At 39.6% G+C, this 22,413-nt stretch overlaps 1 protein-coding gene across 8 annotated transcripts in view; it reads left to right on the top strand.

The window, feature by feature from the left end:
• chl1b (cell adhesion molecule L1-like b) overlaps positions 1-22,413 on the top strand; it is an 892,764-nt gene that overhangs the window by 857,529 nt on the left and 12,822 nt on the right. For all 8 annotated transcript variants that reach the window (XM_060835722.1, XM_060835723.1, XM_060835715.1 and 5 more), the window contains one exon: positions 2,048-2,120. In XM_060835722.1, the coding sequence (XP_060691705.1) occupies positions 2,048-2,120 (73 nt within the window). The remainder of the gene's footprint in view (positions 1-2,047; positions 2,121-22,413) is intronic.

Here is a 22,413-nt window from a genome sequence, read left to right as displayed (position 1 = left end):
CCTTTTATATTTTAATTCAAATGTCCCTTGTCGCAAGTTAAGAAAACAAATCGGTTTTGGTCCTTAGAAGCAAGCTAATTACCTGCAGTCTTATATTCTGTTGTTAATTCTTGAGCAATAACTGTACACTTGAAAGAAGTCTGACTATTTTCTCGCTCGCATTGATTGATCGGCACTTTGCCTTGAAAATGAAATGAAGACCTTGTGTTTTTTTCCCTTAGCTGTGATCACTATAAATGCTTGGTTGAGTTTCAAATGGAAATGGATTTCATTACAATATCTATTCTGTTTTTCTAAAAGTGATTGACAGTTTCCGAAAGTTCTCAGAACAGGTTGTCCTTTTGGTGCGTGATTCTGTTTGTTTATTACAAGTCTCACAAGTTTTGTTTTCACATGACATGATACATTTTGTTCTCCATTCCATTGATCTAGGAGCTTCACTTAAAGACTAAGAGCTTTACTTTTCTCAAGGAAGGTAACATATTTTCCATTGAATGACATAGAATCTGACGACTATGCACCATACATACTGAGTGAACAGATATGAACGCTACATGGGGACTTGAAGTGGTTCAGGGAAGCATAGGTGATTGGGGAACATGGAGCATAAGTAGGAGCATAGAGGTGGCATGGGTCATCTGAGGGGCACAGAGATACATATAGGCATAACAGTTCTACAGAGTGGGCGTGTGTGATCTGAAGGAATTGAGAGGTGATATAAGTTGTGCAGAGTTGTTCTGATTGGGTATTATGATAACATGGAGCCAGTGAGCAGCATGGTGTGATGATTCAAGGAAGCATAAACTGCCATCTGTCACTGTTGAGAGATGGGATGTTGTGTTGAGGAGCTGAGATGAGCCTTCTAGCTGGCCCAATCTGTACTCATGCTCCTCCCATGCTGGTTTGCAGCACCATGAACCCAAACGGGGTTTATACAGACAGAAGTGGCATGTGAAGTCACACGTAAAAGCATCCATCTTGTGAGCTGTGAAGCATTTCTTGGATTTTCCTGAGGCCAGAGGGTTTTTCTGCACAGATGAACAAATTTCTGATGCTTCACATTTTCATTTCAGAAAATTTTGGGAATCCAAGACAGATCATCATGTTTTGTCTATAATTAATGAAAACATGCTAAGCGTGATAACACATTTTGTTTTATTATAATTTATGCAAATTTCTGCCAAATCTTATGCATGTATTAAAGACAAAATCAATTTCAATGTGTCATTCCATTCAGAATTATGATTATCGGTACTTCTAAAAGTGACAAAAGTATTTTGCAAAGTATACCTATCTTATTATACTCTATACAAATGTCATTCAAGTGTAAGTGTCTATTCAGCTCGGGAACTTTTGGTTCTTCTATGTTACTTAATACCTTTAAATTAGCAGATCAAAGACAACTTGACAACCGATATTTTGTGAAGTAACTCTTTCCTGCCATATCAGCTGGTCTGCTATGGAGAGTCTTTGGAAGAGACTGTGACGTTTGTCTTTTTAACTTTGCTGCTTGTTTTTCTGACCGATGGTTATCCTGTGTATAGCTGTCATGCAACATATTTTTCTTCATTTCTCCATTCTATAACTTAGGGTTGTACCTAGATACCTTTATACCTAAGATGGCACTGTAAGTGGCGCATAAATTTTTCACTGTACTGATTTGAGTATATGTGACAATAAAGCTAATTGAATTCAACCTGATTCAACATCACTAAGCAGAACACATGTAAAACACATTGCCATTGAAAGGTATTTCTGTATCAGCTTGTTTACTTTCTGATTGTGTTCAGTCAACTGTTTGATGACAAGAAAGGCTGGACCAGAAAAGATTGCTGAATCACAATGAATTAAAAAAGCACAGTTGTTAATGACAGAATTAATTGGTAATTCAACAAAGTATCCTTAGCTTTCAAAGTCAGAGACCAGAGATGAACAGCAAATCTTAATTTTGATATTTCCTTTATTACATTTTCTCTGTTTTCTAGAGTCTAGAACTAAGAAACAGCAGGCTGAATTTAACATCTGATGTGCTCATTTCCCTTCACAGTCAAAGATAAAGAAGATGCTCGGGCAGATCCTGAGGCCCAACCAATGAAAGAAGAAACATTTGGAGAATATGGGTAAATACTTTAACTTTCCGGAGCTAATCAGAGCAAATCCTTTGACATTCACATCCATTTGTCTTTTCCTTCCCTTTAATAAGAGTCTGCTTTGCTAATTTAAATCCAGTATTCTTTATACACCATGCCTTCTTTAACATTATATCCAATTTTATTTGTTCTGTTTTTAAATCAGGCTGCCAACCCAAAATTTATGAAGAAAGTTAAACTCATTCATTCTCCACATTTTGTTTTCTCTATTTTTGGTGAATTAGTAAACTAATAATCTATTTAATAGACTCAGATAGGTTTGGATATGTAGGATTCATTCAGAATTGTACATTTGCACCTAAAACAATACCACTTCATCAAATTCCTGTTTCAAAACACATACAGGGTTTTAAGCATCGGTTCCAATGAGTTAAAAATAAAGAAACAAACAAATTAAACCTGTCAGTTTTTGCTGTATTTAGCATTTTATTTTGGATATGATAACATCACTTATCTAAATCCAATGGTTATTTATTGTGTGACATAAGTCAGTGCTGGGTCTCTGCAAGAGCAGTTTTGTTCACCTCACTCCTTTATCCTTTCACTGTAGACCTGGATTTTTTTTTCTCTTCAAGTAATGTATTTTACTTCAAGTAATTCTCGAATCCCCTTTTGAAAAGCCACAGTAGAGTCTGCTTCCATTACACACTCAACCAGGTCCTAACCACCTGCTGCCTTGAATAACTTTGCCCCATGTTGCATTTGGATCTTTTATCATTCACCTCAAATCAGGGTTCTCTGGTTCTCAACCTTTCCACCAATGAAAGCAGTTGCTCCTTGTGGACTGACCGGGTCTCTCAGGATTTGAATTCCTTTCTTGAATCTCACATCAAACTTTCCTCATTGGGGTTACAGCACATCTTCTCCAGTCTAACTGCAAACACCCTCATCCTTGGAATCATCTTTTTCTCTGCAAATCTTTCACATCTGTTCTAACATCTGTGGGTAGAATTAGATATGTGGCTGAGGCCAACCCAGTGTGTGATTTTCATTTCAGGTTTGTTTATCCCTTGCTAACTGCTTTGTCAATTTACCTTACCACCTCCAATGATTTCTGCACAGACATCCAGAGTCCTTCTGCTGTAACACTCCATTTAGAATCGTAACATTTATCTTGTCTCACCTGCCCTCAAGTGCTGTTCTACCACAGTGTACCACTTAAATGTTTTTCAGTCAAAAATTTAATTTGCCACATTCCATCAGTTTGTCTGTGGCCTTTGAAATCCATCACTGTCTTCTTCCCAAGTTCACAATCCTTCCAAGATTTCTGTCAACTGGAATCATGAATTTTGAAATTGTGTTGCTGCAGACACAAGTCAAGCACATTCATAAAAAGAAACACAATGCCCTGATATCAATCCCTGGGAACCCTACTCCTCCAATTTGACAAACAACAGTTCAATGCTACTTTCCATTTCCTGTCACTCAGCCAGATTTGTGCACTTTTAGATTAGATTACTTTTAGATTAGATTAGATTAGATTACTTACAGTGTGGAAACAGGCCCTTCGGCCCAACAAGTCCACACCGACCCGCCGAAGCGCAACCCACCCATACCCCTGCATTTACCTCTTACCTAACACTACGGGCAATTTAGCATGGCCAATTCACCTGACCCGCACATCTTTGGACTGTGGGAGGAAACCGGAGCACCCGGAGGAAACCCACGCAGACACGGGGAGAACGTGCAAACTCCACACAGTCAGTCGCCTGAGGCACTTGCTGGCAGGGTCTTTTTTGGTCTGCAGGAATAAAATAATAAAAATCTGAATAGTGCAGATATTATGGTCAGTGGCAAAATGATGCCTCTGAACATTTACCTCAGGTACCATAATTTTTACATCTTCAGTTTCAATTCCATTCTGAGGAATTAATCTCTTCTGGTCAAATTAACTTTTTAAGGTCAAGTGTGTTTGTTTGGTCGTATTTATTGAATTGACTGCAATTGAAAACTCACTTGCTCTGAAATGTTGCATTCTTAATGTTTTCTTCTATTTTGGACTATTGTGCTAGTATGTCAAGTTCAGATCACTGCATTGATTTCACATATATTTCTACACATAGTCTTGAGTTCTTCTTGTTGCCTGGATAACTGAAGCAGAACCTCCCTAATTTTGTGTTTAATACACTTTGCAATAAATGATAACATTCTATTAGCTTTCCTAATTACTTGCTGTAGCTGCAGATTATTCTTCAGTGATGCATGCAGTGCTCAGCAAGATCTTCCTGCATCTCAGAGCTCTGAAATCTCTCACTATTCAGATAACATACTTCCTTTATATTCTTCATCCCAAATTGGACAATGTTCATATTTTCCTACATTGTACTCCACTTGCTGTCTATCTTTCTACTCGCTTAACTCAGCTATATCTTTTTGTATCCTCCTTATGTCCTATCCACAAATTACTTTCCTGTCTGTCCTTGTGTCATTAGCAAATTTGGTAACAATACTCAGTTCCTTCATCTAAGTTATTTATATGAATTGTAAACAACTGATAGTCCAACACACATCCCTGTGGACCTCTACTATTTCCATCTTGCTAACCAGAAAAAAACCCAATTATGATTACTCTTCGCTTTTCGTTCATCAACTAAATGTATGTTTTTTCGCTGTATCGTGTACCTTAACTTTCTGCAATAACTTTTGATTTGTCAAATGCCTTCTGGAAATCAAAGTGAACAGCCACCAGCTCCACTTATTCCACTGCACCTTTTTGCTCCTGTGCTAGAAGCATCACTGTCCCAGCCACATTTGTTGCTCATTCCTAATTAGGAAATACTGCTAGAAGCGATTTCAACATTTTTGACAACAAAACAATGAAGGAACAGTAATATGTTCTAAGGTTCAGGATAGTCTTTGAGTTGGAGAGCCTGCAGATGGTGATGTTCCCATTCATCTGTGCATCTAGGTGGTCGAGGCGATGAGTTTGGAAGATGCTGTCGATGGAGGCCTGGTAAATTACTGCAGTGTGTCTTGCACACTGTTGTCACTCTGCATCAGTGTTGGTGGGAGTCACCATTTAAGGTGCTGGATGGGGTTCGATTCAGAAGGTCTGATTATTCTTGAGTGTTGGGCTGGTATCCCTGCACCTTCTCGAGTGTTTCTGGAGCACACTTATCCAGGGAATTGGAGAGTGTGTCAGATCTCTCCTGATTTAGATCAAAAGGCAATAGGGAGACATCCCTCAGAATTCCCAGCATCTGATCTGCTTTGTTTGGCACACTATTTATGTAGCTGATTCAATTTCTGGTCAATGATAACCTTCCCAGGATTTTGAAAGCATTGTTTCAGTGAAGATAATACCACGAGAGGCGAATGACTCTCTTTTATGAAAATGATTATCCTCTGGCACTTATCTGGCTGGAACATTAGTTGCTACTTAGTAGGAAACCCCACGAAAAGAGTGATCTGGAACTGCTATCATATTCAAGCAGAAAGCCATTTTGCAATTGGGAGGCCACTTTGGAGCCACGAAACTGCCTCAGCAAAGAGGTTGAAGTTGGCCTCTAAGAAAAGGCCTTAATAGAACTTAATAGACATCATTGGCTATGTGAGCTGAGAGTGTCAGTAGTCTTAATACTTCACCTCCTGAGAAATGGACCAAGGGTAACATGGAGCTCAGGACTTAGGCAGGACCTGCGACAATGGTTTTAGCACCAACCTACCTCTGTTTGGGGCTGAGGATCCAGCTCAAAGTCTTTGCTGCTCATTTGCTCGGATCAAGATAAATACTCAATGAATTGTCCATCTGCTTTGCATATCACTGTTTTTTTTTCCCATTTCATACTTGATCAGTGCATTATTAATGCACAAATCCGCCTTTATTTGAGTAGAGTCTGAGTTGATGAATTGCGTTAAAAGGAAAACCTTTGTATTTTCTGTCAATTAGATTTCATATTTGCTTTTCATATATTCCTGCAAATGGTTCTAAATTCATCTTGTTGCAATGCTTAATGAATCGCTGTTTCAGTTCAAATCAATTCATCATTATTTACTTGACACTGCTACAGCATTATAATTACTGACTTTTAGTTCAATCTCATAAGCTCCAAGAACAGATGAGCCAGATACTTTTAATTTTCTTTTGGTAATTAATTTGAACAGAATCGCTAGGATTTATGTGCACATTTTTTCAATCGTAAAATTAGCTAGTGAGCCCTTCTGATTACCTGAACTGCATTTTAATAATTTTGACGATCAGCAGATTTAAAAGTAAAATCATGTGATGGAACATATGAAAGCAGGGTAGTTGAACAGAGGCAGAGTTTGGCTTCCTTTCTAACTTCCATTGGAAATATGAGTTGAGTTGTATATTGACCAGCTGCTTTTGCCAACCATACTTTCCTGTGTAATAGACATAACATCTGCTTTTTTTTTGCTTTCGAACAGCTATATCATCTTCCAGTCTGTGGGATTTTTACTCTCTTGAGCAGTATGAGATTTTGTCTTTATCCTACTAAGAGATTGATCAAATGAAACCAGAAATGGCCATCTTTATCCATTCTGTTTAATGAGTTGTGTATTCCACATTTATTGCACATAATGCATTTTTAAAGTATCTTGACAAGTTATGCATATACCCCACAGAAAATCTGATCAAACCAGACCAGTTATTAAAACTTCAATAATAAATTAAAATCTCAGTTATTGTTCTCAGTATATTGATATTCACCTAGCCTTTCATTGAAGTCTTGATCTGTGACTGCAGAAATAAATTAAATTGCTGACTATATGTTTAATATTTGCAGATCTTATAATTGATGTTATCTTCATGATGGCATCTCAGTTACAGTGCAGAAAAAAAGAAAATCAATTGAACACATCTAGTATCATCGATTCAAACATGAAATTACTTTTGCAATTGTGATTTGATTAATACAGCCAAGAGTGTGTTATTACTCAATCAAAGTTTTATGGTAGACGATGCTGTGGGAGTAAATAGATGAAGGTAGAAATTAATATGTTGTAATGGATTTGCACCAATAAAATATGGAAATAAGGGGATAATTTTTGAAACACATTTCCTAATTAGCAACAGGCAAATTTTGACTGCCGAGCAGAAAATGAAAACAGTTATTATTTTAAACTGGCATTTTAATCTGACTAATTAAAAATTTAAAATCGGATTGAGGATGACAATGCTGAATTGAGAAAAATCTGAACAGAGAATGTGGCATGCATGTTCCATCCCATTTTCCCAGCTTCACAGCAGCATAATTTCCTTAGAGGGAACTGCTGGAAGCTGCTGAAGGTGAGGTATCACCATGATTGACTGAATGTAGAAACAGAAGAGTGCTAGCATTCCATTTTGAGCTCTCTCTCTTTCTCTCTCTCTCTCTCATTCACCTTGCCTTGCTCTCCAGGCTATATCAAAGGCCTATTACCACTGTTTCAGGGAGTCCACATTAATCCCTTCCAAAGATCCAATAAGGTACCATGTTACTTTAACATGGGCATCATGCCAGAATAGTCTGCTACCTTGCCATCTGTTTCAAGTGCAAATCTCTTCCAACTATCCTTTCTGATTGGTCAGATAACCTGGATGTGATATGCCAATTTACAGGACAGTGAAAGAGCAATGGCACAGCGCTGTGGATTCAGATTGGTTCAGGACTTACTCTCAATCATTTGAGAATGCTGCAATAATCCCTGAAATACATACCAACAGTTAGATATCAATTGCTGTTTAATATTAACTAAAGGCCAATTGTTGTTTTAAACGAGCATAGAGACATATTTGGAATTTTCCCCCTGTCTTATGGCTTAAACTATTTCAGTTTCAACTTCTGATTTGGGAAGAATTCCACGTGTCTCCCTGCCATGAAATATCATTTCATCCCCGAGTTTTATTTCCAGTTTAACTTGTTTTCAGCACAATAAAACTTCAGTTTAGTTTCAAACCTTAATCTCAGGTTCTGTTCAATATCCACATTTATATTCACCATTCATAGTAGACACTGTATTGCTCTACTTGTGCTAAGTAAATGAGTTCCCTGGGGCTGAATTTTATTTTTTCCGCTTTGTCTAAGTGAAAGTTCTATCAAGTTTTTTGAAAGTATTTTCATGGTGAAGCCGAACCAGTTTTCTCACTGTATTGGATCTAACCTGTTTCATTTACCAACAAACCCCACTCTCCACCCAGATTGTGTTCCTCATCTCTGATTCCAATCCCATCTTACCATCTGCCCATTTCTGGAATAATGTGTCAATGCCAGGATATCCCAGAATGCACTGACATCCCTTGACCACATACCTTTCTTAAAGAGCCATTGTTTACCCAGGTAAGCACTGTCAGTCAGGAGCGGCCCTGCATGATTCCCCAGATATGGGAGAAAAGGGAGAAAGTGTTGTACAGCCAGAGACCTGGAGCATTTGTTGGATAGGATAATGCACAGGCAGGACTTACCCATCCTCCAGGAATAATCATAAAGACATTTAACAAATAATAATCCTCTCAATTGACAATTTGCTGCTGCCTCATGAGAAACTCACCATCTTATTTGTTAAAAGCAGAAAGATGCTCTCAACACCAACAGAGGTCTCCTCGGACACCTCACATGATTCTGTCACATGGTCAGACCCAAATTAGATTCCAAACACAGTTCTGGCATTCTGATAAAGCATCACTGGACATGAAATGCTAACTCTGCTTTCTCTCCACAGCTGAGTTTTTCCAGCAATTTCTGTTTTTGTTCCACATTAGATTGTGCCTTGAATTTGGGCGCAAAGTTTATTTTTAACATTGTTCACCTGGCTTTGAGCATTTAATATCTAGTATAATAGCCACGAGGGTTATAGTTGACAAGCACTGGAGAGGCAAAGGCTGAGACATATTACTATGAGACTATTAATCCAGACGCGGGGGAGAAAGTGAGGACTGCAGATGCTGGAGATTAGAGTCGAGATTGTGGTGTTGGAAAAGCACAGCAGGACAGGCAGCTTCTGAGGAGCAGGAGAATCAATGTTCCGAACACAAGCTCTTCATCAGGAATCAGCCCTGATGAAGGTCTTACATCCGAAATGTCGATTCTCTTGCTCCTCGGATGCTGCCTGACCTGCTGTGCTTTTCCAGCAACATGCAAGAAGGTGCAAAACTTGACTTACTCTTGTGAAATAAGGCAGGACAGGTGACTGAGGTATCAGTGGGGGAGCACTTCGGGGCCAGTGACCGTAATTCTATTAGTTTTAAAATAGTGATGGAAAAGGATGGGCCAGATCTAAAAGTTGAAGTTCTAAATTGGAGGAAGGCTAATTTTAGGCATGAAACTTTCAAAAGCTTATTGGAGGCAGATGTTCACAGGTAAAGGGACAGCTGCACAAGAGCCCAGAGACAATATATTCCTGTTAAGGTGAAAGGAAAGTCTGGTAGGTGTAAGGAATGCTGGATGACTAAAGAAATTGAGGGTTTGGGTTAAGAAAAAGCAGGAAGAATATGTAAGATCAAATGAATCCTTAGAAGAGTATAAAGGCAGTAGGAGTATACTTAAGAGGGAAATCAGGAGGGCAAAAAGGGGACATAAGATAGCTTTGGCAAATAGAGTTAAGGAGAATCCTAAGGGTTTTTACTAATACATTAAGGATGAGAGGGTAATGAGGGGCAGAATAGAGCACCTCAAAGATCAGCAAGGCAGCCTTTGTGTGGAACCTCAGGAAATGGGAGAGATACTAAACGAGTATTTTGCCATCAGTGCATACTGTGGAAAAGGACATGGAAGATATAGAATGTGGGGAAATAGATGGTGATATCTTGAAAAACATCCATATTACAGAAGAGGAAGTGCTGAGTGTCTTCAAATGTATAAAAGTGGAGAAATCCCCAGGACGTGTTTAGGTGTACCCTAGAACTCTGTGGGAACCTAAGGAAGCTGGGCCCCTTGCTGAGATATTTGTACCAACGATAGTCACAAGTGAGGAAGATTGGAGGTGAGCGATCGTGGTGCCACTGTTTCAGAAAGGTGGTAAGGACAAGCCAGGGAACTATGGACCAGTGAGCCTGACATCAGTGGTGAGCAAGTTGTTGGAGGGAATCCTGAGGGACAGGATGTACATGTATTTGGAAAGGCAAGGACTGATTAGGGATAGTCAACATGGCTTTGTGTGGGAAATCATGTCTCACAAATTTGATTGAGTTTTTTGAAGTAACAAAGAGGATCTGTATGGGCGTCAGAAAAGTGTTCAACAAGGTTCCCCATGGGAGATTGGCTACCAAGGTTAGATCTCACGGAATACAGGGAGAACTAATCATTTGGATACAGAACAGGCTCAAAGTTAGAAGACAGAGGGTGATAGTGGAGGGTTGTTTTTTAGACTGGAGGCCTGTGACCAGTGGAGTGCCACAAGGATCGGTGCTGGGTCCACTACTTTTCAACATTTATATCAATGATTTGGATGCGAGCATAAGAGGTATAGTCAGTAAGTTTGCAGATGACACCAAAATTGGAGGTGTAGTGGACGGTGAAGAAGTTACCTCAAATTATAAGGGGATCTTGATCAGATGGGCCAATGTGCTGAGACATGGCAGATGGAGTTTAATTTAGATAAATGTGAGGTACTGCATTTTGGGAAAGCAAATCTTAACAGGACTTGTACACCTAATGGTAAGGTCCAAGGGAATGTTGCTGAAAAAAGAGACCTTGGAGTGCAGACTCATAGCTCATTGAAAGTGAAGTTGCAGTTGGATAGGATAGTGAAGAAGGCATTTGTTATGCTTTCCTTTATCAGTCAGAGTGTTGCGTACAGGAGTTGGGAGGTCATGTTGCGGCTGTGCAGGACATTGGTAGGGCCACTTTAGAAATATTGCATGCAATTCTGGTCTCCTTCCTATCGGAAAGATGTTGTGAAACTTGAAAGGGTTCAGAAAAGAATTACAAGGATGTTGCCAGGGTTGGAGGATTTGAGCTATAGGGAGAGGTTGAGTAGGCTGGTGCTGTTTTCCCTGGAACATCTGAGGCTGAGGGGTGACCTTAGAGAGGTTTATAAAATCATAAGGGGCGTGGATAGGATAAATAGACAAAGTCTTTTCCTTGGGGTGGGAGAGTCTGGAATGAGAGGGCATAGGTTTAGGGTGAGAGGGGAAAGATATAAAAGAGGCATGAGGGGCAGTTTACTCACGCAGAGGGTGGTACGTGTATGGAATGAGCTGCCAGAGGAAGTGGCGGCGACTCGTACAGTTGCAACATTTAAAAGGCATCTGGATGGGTATATGAATAGGAACGGTTTGGAGGGATATGGGCTGGGTGTTGGCAGGTGGAATTAGATTGGTTTGGGAAATCTGGTCGTCATGGACGAGTTGGACCAAATGGTCTGTTTCTGTGCTGTACATCTCTATGACACTCCTAATCCAGAGAACCTGGGAATGTTCTAGGGACTCCGGTTTGAATCCAACCATGGCAGATGGTAGAAATTGAATTTAATGAAATTCAGAAATTAGAAGTCTAATGATGACCAAGAATCCCTCGGGGTTTGTTGGAAAAAACAATCTGGGAAACTTTCCAATCTTATCTGGTGTGGCCGATGTGTAACTCCAGACCGACAGCAGTGCCCTTTGGGCAATTAGGGATGGGCAATAAATACTGGCCTTGCCAGCAGCAACCACATCCTGTGAATGAATTAAAAAAGCAGAAAAAATGAATACTCTATATTGAGTTAGATTAAAAAGAAGCTGCCTTTAAGTTATAATATGCCACTAGTCAAACACCCTTAGTCAACATTTCAGTGATTATATTATAATTGTATCATAGATTTGCTTATCATCTGACCAATTCATTTTTTGAAAAAAGGAACGTAACAAAAATTTTCATTTTTGGTTGCAGTGAATCTCATTTTGCTTTCAATTTGTCTCCGTATAAAATATAAATGACAAGTACTTGCATCAATCAGAGTTTTAACTTGCATTTGAATGTTTTTTTTCTTACGATTTCTGAAGCTACCTGTCATTCAGCTTTGGTTGTTTCAGTTACAGTGGATTTAAGAGTTAGCTAGTGCTCCCCAGTGGCATTTGTTAATTATGCAATCCATACTTTTGGGAAAAGCTGTTTGGCTTTAAGACAGCTCTTACAATTGATCGTGAAATGGCATTGACCATCTCAGATCTACCATCTTTCAGATTGGACATTAAATCAATGTCCTTTCTGTCTGTTTCATTCGGTCGTTAGAGATTCAAAGTCTCAAGACTGCATTCAAGGAAGAGCAAAGACTTCTCTTGTTTTTATGGCCAACATTGCTTACTCAGCCAATGCTACCAAAACAGATGAGCTTGCCATTCAGATCTTTGTTGGTTTTGGTGCATTATTGTGTGTACAAGCCATTTCTTATTGGCAAGCACTTTGAGAACGCAGTCAGAATCTTGATCAGAAATTGCAAACATCCAAATTATTTGACATAAGTTATGACAAAGCATATAATACATTGAAGGTAGAAAACAAAGATCTTCAAAATTGTGTGTAATTTTCCTACTTATGTAATGTAGTGCTTGTGTATTTATCAAATAAATATGGTTGGCAACAGTAGCTGTAACAGTGAAACCAGAGAATCACTATAACTTCAGAATCACAGAGGTATTACAACTGTTAGTGCATTCCATTGCCTAACAACTCGGTGTGTGAGAAAGGTTTCATTCTCACATCACTTTTGCTTCTTTTGCAACTCATTTTATATTTATGCATTCTTGTTCTGTTCATTTTACAAGCAGAAACAGCATCTCCCTATCTCCTCTGTTCAAACCGTTCAAGATTTTGAAAACCTCTATCAAATCTCCTCTCAGCTACCTTGTCTCCAGGGACACCAGTCCCAGCTTCTTCAATAAACCCTCACAGCTGATGTTTCTCATTGCTGGAACTGTTCTTATGAATCGCTTCTGCACTCTAACCAATGCATTCATATATTTCCTATAATGTGAGACGTGTATGCAATACTCCAGCTGAGGTCCAAGAAGTGTCTTAAACAAGTTTAACATCTCTGCCTTGCTCTTGTACTCTATGCCCCTATTAATAAAGCCAAGATTACTGCATGCTTTATTAACTGCTCCCTCCAACTGTCCTGCCACCTTTAATGATCTGTGCACATATATAGCCAGGTCACTCTGCTCCTGCACCCCCTTTAGAATTGTGCCCCCTATTTTATGTTGCCTTCTAAAGTTCTTCCTACTAAAATGCATCAATTACACTTCTCTTCATTGAACCTCTTCTGCCATCTATTTGCTCACCCCAGCACTATCCGATGTTCTTGTGGAGATTCGTGTTGTCGTCTTCACATTTTGCAATTCTCCCAAGTTGCATGTCATTTTGCAAGCTTTGAAACTGTCCCCTTCACATCAAGATGCAGTTCATTAATATACGTGAGAAAAAGCAAAGCACTAAGCTGAGCCCCTGAGAACTCCACTACAAACTGTCCTCTAGCCCGAAAAATATCCATTGATACTTCCGTTTATATCAGTCAATTTTCTATCCATGTTGCTATTATACTGTTATATCATGACTGAAACTTATCTCACAAGTCTATTTTGTAGCACTGAATCGAATGCCTTCTAGAAATCCATGTGTACTACATCAACAGAATTATTCTCATCAAGACTTTCTGTCATTTCTTGAAAAAAACTCCCAACATGTTAGTTGAGCAAGATTTCCTCTTTAGAAACCCATGCTGACACTTACTAATCAATGTGACTGCTAATTTTATCCTGAATAATTGCTTTCAGAAGCTTCCCCACTACTGAAGTTGAATGAGTTGTTCTTTTCATCTCTGGAATTATCTTCACAGCCTTTCTTGAGCAAGACAGTAATGTTTGCAATTCTTCAGTCATCAGGCAGCTCTCCACCCCAATCTGCAGGAGAACTTCTGTCTGCATTTTCTTCAATTTCTTTAGATGCATCTCATCTGATCCCAGCGCCTGATCAACTTTAAGTTCTAACAGTGTATTCAAGATTTCTTCCTTGTTAATTTTAGTCCTGTCTCATGACAGTTTCCTCCTCTGTCACCATAGCCTGGCTGACACCTCCTCTTTTGTGATGAGAAGTGAAATGATTCATTTAATACCTCAGCCATGCCACCTTCTCCCATGTTTTGATCTCTAATTAGCCCTCCTTCAACCAGGGAACTTTGGATTTGTTTGTCCTACCTTTCCCATTTGAGGGAATATACCTCAATTCTATCTAAACCACCTGATCTCTGAAGGTAGTCCATTGTTCACTCACATTTTTTCTCTTCAAACTCTTGTCTCAGTCAATCCTGCTCAGTACTATATTGAAGTTAACTCTTTGCCAATGGATATTTATTGCGCTGGATTGTTACATATGATTCTCCAGCACCATCCAGAACCTTGATACAATGATTGCTATCATTTAAGTGTTCCTCCACTGACACTTAATCTGTTGGCCCACAATATTTCCAGGAACCAGGCCTACCAGTGCATCCTTTCTTGATGTACTGGACACATATTGCTGTAGGAAACTCCTTAACACCGCCTAGCAACACTTGCCCCTCACTGCTATTACACTGCCAATATCCCAGTCTGTATTTGGGTAACTGAAGTTCTCTATTTTTACTGTTCTATGGTGCTGGCATTTTTTATGTAATTCTAGCCTTTTTATTCATTAGTTCCAACCAAATTGACTCTTCCCTTGATCCCTCAGAGCCACCCTCTTTTTCCATCATGCTGTCACGCTCTCCTTAACCAATATTGCTACCTTTTCACCTTTCCTTCCTTTTCTATCTTTATGGAACAACTTATGCAAAGGAATATTGAACACTCAGTCTTGCCCTTCCTTGAGTTATTTCCAAATAGCAATCCTTGTCTGTAACTCCCCAGGATGATTTACTATAGCAAATAACAATAGCAAGGTGTTGGAAATGTTTCCCTTGTTCCTGCAGTAAGTAACAAAAAAAACTAAAATAATTGCACAAAGATAAATGAAAATATGATACAGCTGTTTGTTTTTTTTCACTTACATTTTGTTGATGAACTAGGTCATAAACCAGTGAACTATTTGCCTTGCATAGCAATGAGTTTTATTTGAATGTGTGATATGCTTTGATTTTATGCTAACCTCAACTGGCACAGATCCTTAGAAAGGTAAGACAATAAATGTTTATGTTCTGTTAGCTTTGATATATTTTTTCATACTTTTATTGTCGATTTCATTTTTTCCTCACACATCAATTTTTTGTGCTGTCAGTGAGTCATTGTCATAATATTTCCCTCTGTTTGAAGCCTCTGAGATTTAAAGATTCAGTTTCAGTCACGATCTGAGTAAGTTAAAGCCTGACATGGCACGTTTTCACCCCACAACTTAGTTGTGTTTGCAACCCATTCTAAAATTTCAAATTTTTGGCAGCACACGGTCAATAATCAAAAGGCTGCCTTTGCTGATGCCACAACTGAGAAGCGACACTCTTTGGACACAGGTAATATCGCTCCCAGTGTTATCCCACACAGCTGCCTGCAGGAAAGATAGTGAAGGTGGAGGGAAGATACAAAAGGACACATAACACTCTCCTGTTACACTTCTCTCCTCACTCAGTCCTTCAGCCCCTTGATGTTCTCTCCACCTCTCATTTCTCCCATTCATATACTGCCATTCCACTACTCTGTTCTGTTTGTCCGGCAATGTGAGTGACAAGAGGAGAAACAGGAAGGGGTATAGCAGGAAGCCGGAGGGAGAGGAAGGGGCTGCAGGAGGAAGTGGAGGGAAGTACAAAAACATGGGAGCAGGTGTGATGGTGTTTTCAAGGGATTTGGGAGGAAATGACATGGGACAGCAGAAGGGTAAGCGGTGAGAAATCACTAAAGGAGACAGGTGAAAGCAAAACGGAGCAGTAGGGGGCCATTGATGAGCAATGAGGAAGAGAGGAAGAGGCGAAACAGGGTGGAAATGCAAGGGATTTACATAAAATATCCCAAGGAGTGAGAGGGAGAGGTTAAATTCGTTGGGGATGGGGGGCAGTGTGAAGCTGCAAGAGGATCGGGAGAGAACAGAGAAAGCAAAAAGGAACCAGAATAATAGGCAGACTATGGCAGGAGCCAAGGTTTCAGGAATTGCTGTTGGAAAGCCATGTGTGGACTGGAGGATGGAGTGGTAGCTAAATTTCAGGTGTTCTTTTTTTCCATTCAGCAGCACTGTTTATAGTGTATTGAATAGTTGCATTTCATTTCACAGTTAACGTCCTATCAGTCTACACTTGCTCATCAATAAAGTGATGCAAGGTGCCATCAACAATATCGTATGTTCAGCAATATCCTTCTCTAACATTCACTAGGTTCCACCAAGGCAACTCCACTCCAGACCATATTACAGCATTTGTTCAAACCTGGACAGAAGAGCTAAATTCCAGAGCTATGTCAGAGTCACTGCCCTTAACATCAAGGCCACATTTGACCTTGTAGGGTGTCAAGGAGCCCTAACAAAACTAGAGTAAATGGGAATCAGGGTGGGGGGGCTGCAGGATGCCGGGGGTGGGGGGGGGGGGGGGGGAGGTGGGGGGGGAGGAATTCTCTGATGGCTGGAGTCATACCTGGTACATGGAAAGATGGGTATGGTTGGTAGAGATCAGTCATCTCAGCTCTACACATCTCACCACGGATTTGTTGGGACAATTTCCTTAGCCCAGTCATATTTGGCTGCTTCATTAAAGACCTTCCCTCCATCAGACAGTTGGAAATAGGGGCAAATGCTGATGATTGAGCGATGTTTAGCACCAACTGCAAACTTTTCAGATACTGAAGCAATCCATGTCCAAATACAACCAGACCCAGACAATATTCTGGACTGCCAGAAGGAAAATTACATTTGTGTCACACGAGTGGCAGGCAATGACCATCTCCGACAAGCAGCCTAACCATCATCCCTTGACATTCAATGGCTATCAGTGAATCCTGCACACTCTATATCCTGGAAGTTACAATTAACCAGAACCTGAGGTGGACTAGCCATACACACAGTGTGACAGCAAGAGCAGGTTAGAGATTGGGAATCCTACAGTGAGTACCTCCAGACCCCTCTGACCCTGACCACCATCTACAAGGTACAAGTCAGAAACTGCCTGCTGACCTGAATGGGTACAGTTCCAGCATTACTGAAGAAGCTCAACAATATTCAGTACAAAGCAAGCTACATAATTGGCAATGCATCCACAAACAGTCCCTCCCTCCACCACTCATGCTCAGTAGCAGCAGTGTGTATCCATCTACAGGCTGCACAGTAGAAATTAGGTGAATTGGCCATGCTAAATTGCCCGTAGTGTTAGGTGAAGGGGTAAATGCAGGAGAATGGGTCTGGGTGGGTTACGCTTCGGCGGGTCAGTGTGGACTTGATGGGCCAAAGGGCCTGTTTCCACACTGTAGGGAATCTAATCTAAACACCTCAGATAGCACCTTTGAAACCAAAACAATGACCACTGAGAAGGACAAGGGGCAACAGGTATATGTGAACATCACCTGCAAATTCACTTTCCAGTGACTCACCATTCTGCCTTAGAAACATGTTGCCGTTCCTTCAGTGTTGTTTGGTCAAAGTGCTGGGACTGCTCCCTATAATGGTAATGGTGGATATACCTACATCAAAAAGACTGCAGTAGTTCAAGAAGATAGCTCACTACCACCTTCTCAAGGATAGATGAGGCTAAGCAATAAATGCTGTCCCAGCTAACGAAACCCACTTCCCATGAATGAATAAAAGTAAAATCATCAGATGGCTTGAAAGATATTTAGAAGCTTATTTCTGCAACAGTGCCTCAGGGAGGTTATTTATCATATGAAGGTCTGTACACTGACTTAACAATGAAGTTGGATGGAGCTGGATTTTCCTTTTCATGGTGAAGAAATGACACAACTTATTGGTCCAGAAATTCCTCTCAAGGTCAAAAGTCTTATTTCCAATCCTGCTCAGCCAAATAAAATTGTTAAGTTCTCGATCAATTCTACCCTGGAAATTCCTGTACAGGAGCCCCTGTAGCTTTGTAGTGAAGATCAGTCCAGAAAACCTCTCAGCCAACACGAGAGAGGGTCATCACTGATATTGCTTTTTTAACAGCAGAAAGTGTGTGTGTCATCTTCTGTAACTTAAATGTCCTGCAGCCACTGCATCAGCTAATATGAAATGGTAAGTATGTAAGGTAAGTATGGAGTATGGTGGCAGATAAGTGTGTTGTTAGCATGTCAGGTGATTGAAAGAATAGGGTGTCATGTGGGTGAGAGGGTAGATATCATTTAAATATTGCGTGCATATGATTAGTCAAGTCTGTTAGCCGAGAGGAGTTCAGGTCCATTTGGGTCAGGCAAAAAAAGTTATTGGGTTGGGTCGGAAGAGGGATTTGGGTCCAGCAAGGTGGTGGTGGAATACGATGAATCTAGCAATCGGGGTGATGATGCTGGATTGGCTAAAAAGTGCAGGGTTGCCCTGAGTGGGGGTGTCAGAAGCAGAGTGTTGGGTCCAGCAGGAGAGGGGAGTCAAGTCAGAAGGTGAGGAATGTAGTATTGGGGAGGGGGTTTTGCAGAGGGAGCCAGGAGTCTTGGTAGGGTCAGCGATGAATTGAGAATTCAGTTCAATCATTAGCCAGCAGTTAAAGTAATCTTCTTATGTTTCTTGAGTAACTATTGTCCTGAAGTGAGTCAGTGCCCACTCATTCTCAGAGTGTAAGGGACTTTTGTTTCAAAGGCTGGTGAATTGCTGACTTGAATGATTGATTTCTCAGGCAACTCTCTCAGAGTCCGCTGCAATGGGATTTCCAGATTGTTCCAACAATCAACTGCAGTCTCTGCTGCAGAAGCAACTTACCTCCCCATCGGAATCTCTCGGAATACATTGGAGTATACCTTGATTATATTCTTGCACAGACTTTGTATGGGTGTTTATACTGAAAAGTACTTTAAATTATACAGCCACGAGCAGAGACAAACAACTATGTATGCCCAATCAATCCTTACTAAGAGGTGCTGAACCCAGTGTCAACTCTCTTTGGGAATGGAGTGACATCAGCTGGTAGATGGGAAACCTGAAAGGGATTTCTGTGAAAGACTACTTGCTGAAGCAGCCACTCATGGATAATTTGCATTTATTTTTGGCCTCAATTACATGGCCTGAGTGGGATCAACTTCAGTATTTCAGGGGTTAATCCAAAGATGGAATTTGGAAGAGTTGAGAAAGGATTCCAGATGCTCAAAGGCTTTGGCTTATAATGACTGGAGGTAATGGGGAGTTTGAGATGTATTTGTATTTATGCAATCTGCTGGGACCTATCCAGAATCTTGAAAATTTCAGAAGATAATAACCATTGTATTCACTACCTCTGATGCTTCTATTTATACTTGTGACATTTAAAAGTTTATCGTGGGTTTGTGATCTTTTTTCAAATTAATGATGTGGATCATATGACCTGATCTGAAATCTCCCTGACAGCATGTCTTGAGTGTGTGATTGTTAGAGATTAAAGGTGAGAGATTAAAGGAGGTCTATTTTACTGGGAAGAAGGTACAAGGTAGTTATACTTGGAGACAATATCAACAGGTCATAACAGTAGACAGACTGTGAGTCCACAAATTCCACAAAAGGTGTTGAGAATATTAGGTTGTGCACAGTTATGCTTCAAGAGATGCATTTATTTTTAGGATAAAAGAGACTTAGAGGTCTTAGGGATAGCAAATCAGCATTTCTATCTCAATGCAAAACCCATGAGATCTACATTGTAGTGCAGATGAGCTATGAGATGGGAATGCTCTGAAATATATTTGAATACTTCCAGACAGGAGAAGTCTTCAGGAGAGGGAGAGCAGCTTTATGCAGCGGGTTGTAATGATTCACCACACAGGAGTATGGGTGTGAGATTATACAGGATTAAAAACTGAACTCACGCTAAAGCAAGATTCTAAAATTCACTCAGGTTAGTGGAAATATTTTGTGTCACCCTCATAGTGAAAGACAACTTTAAAATTAAATTTTCCCAGATCGATGAAACCCACATGAGCCAAGAGTGAACTTGGACTAGTTTTGGTAGAATTGAATATCTACTTAAAGGAAAATGCAAAGTATGTCTGTGAAGTGCATTTTCAATTGAGCTAAACAATGATTTGGGAATGTTCTGTTTTGTAGTTTAATGTATAGTTTGACTACACAGGCAGTGTTTGGACAAAAGTGTTTCAATGTTTTGTTATAGAAAAAGTCTTAAAATGCAAAATCTTTCCATGCATCCTTTCAAAGATTAACTGCAAGTTCAAATTCCTTTTTTTTAAAAAAATTGTGATCTTTACAGAAATCATAAATAGATGCAAATATTAAGAATTAAAAAGCATTTCCCATTGTTAGTAGATTCCTTACAGCCATTGTCTTACCAAGGGTGTTACCCTGTAGCAAGTCCTTTCTGTGCTCACAAAATATAAGTGCATGCTATTTGCAATGTAAACTCAGCAGTGCTTGCTGCACTTTTCGTATTTTGGCTCCACTTAGGGATCAGCAATGTCTGGGGTATTCAACCAGAAATCAGTTCAACCCATGCAAGTGGAAACAGTTACAAATGGGCTTCAGTTTGCTTTTGAAGATTATAGAAAGGGTCTGAAACAAGTGAAGCAGCAAATGCAGCCCTGTCACTTCTGAATGTTTTCCACCAGGTTTGGAAACTAGGTTAATAATCCAACAGGAAACTAAGCCTCATGGAGTATGATTCAAAACTTTCAAATGCTGAGAGGCAAAAATATTTTTAATGTAAATGATGATTAATTGGATTTTGGCACCATGTGTGAAAAGCACATTTGGCCATGGAGTTACAGGATTAACTACTAGCAAAGGTGATGACACTCCCAATCGCTTCTGAAAAAAGAATTTGATGAGGTCTGATGCTGAAGGTCATTGGGTGAAGTGGAGACTAAGATTTTATTTCTGCTTTTTGTCTTTTCACAATTATTTACGTCCCACTTCGGCACATGTTAAGTTGTCACGTGAGAACTTTGCTTTTCGTCTTGACAGTCCAAATGATCTATAATTCATGCTTTCACATGCTAATCTGGCAACCTCCAAATCTCCCCCTTTTTTTCTCACTTAATTTCCTTACAATAAAATGTGTGGTCTCAGCTCAGCACATCTCCTGCTGGGTCTCAACACCTACTACTAGGTGAGCTACGAGTTCAGACTCTGTATAGGAATTTCTGATGTGAAGAAATTATTTGGCCACATTATGTAGTGGAGGTGAAGCCAGAGGTGTTGCTGATTAGGAGGTTTTCCAAAAGCGCTGACTGTGTGGAATGTAAACAATTAACGTGTATTTCTTAGGCCATTTACCGTAGCTTGTTACTTGTTATATTTAGAAAGCTAACATAGGGACACAAGTGATAATTTGAAGAGGTGTTTTATTGCAGCACGTCAGTTGATTTTTACACAGATTTGGAGAGCAACAGAATTTTCACAGGATTGTTTGTGCAAGACTGAGTTACTGAGCAAATTGTACACAATAGATTAAGTGAAGACATTTGAGTGATGTTTTCATAGAACACATTAATTGGCCAGGTGATTAACCAGAAAGTCTACTGAAGGATAGTTGGACAAAAAATTAATTGAAATCTTTCTTATATTTCAAATAAATCACAGTTAATGTAGCATTGTCAATATGTTTGCACATAAAAATATGAGTATAAAAGAAAAATGGGTCAGACAAGAAGAATACATTAGGCAATACCAATAAGATTGGAATGAAAAGATTTCCAGATATTTTCGAGGTAAAAATAAATGTATAAAATAGATCTAAACCATTTGGCCATCCTTTCAATGCCAGCATTTATTCATGGAATAGGAAACAACTGCAAAATATATGGGATTTGGGACTAAAGACTATTAGTTATAGGAATAAGCTCATTCAGTTGGCAATATCTGCCTCTGTGAGTTAACATCAAAATCTGCACAGTGCTGGGGAAAGATGTACACAATGCATAAAACAAGGAAAATATATAGTATTATAATCATGGGCAAATTCAGTTGCTCTACCCATGACAGAGAAAGAGAGAGAGAGAGTATGATATCGAGGAAAAGCAAATGAAGACAGAAGCACTGCTAGATTTAATAATGGGAATGAAATGAAGCAGAAAAGTAAGCATGGGAGCGTAATAACAATATAAAGGATCAAGAGAAATATACATGAGATAAAAATCAAAGTGATAGATTGAGAAAATTTAACAAGAAATGAGGATGGACTTTGGGAGGGGAACTGAAAAGAATACTGATGACAAAGAAGTCACAATCAATTAAGGGAAGTTGAATAGGATTTATGAGAAATATGAAATAAAAAC

The sequence above is a fragment of the Hemiscyllium ocellatum genome, chromosome 14 (genome assembly GCF_020745735.1).
Source record: "Hemiscyllium ocellatum isolate sHemOce1 chromosome 14, sHemOce1.pat.X.cur, whole genome shotgun sequence".
Taxonomy (NCBI): Eukaryota; Metazoa; Chordata; class Chondrichthyes; order Orectolobiformes; family Hemiscylliidae; genus Hemiscyllium; species Hemiscyllium ocellatum.
Note: the sequence above shows the minus strand (reverse complement) of the source record. Positions and strands in the feature narration are given on the sequence as shown.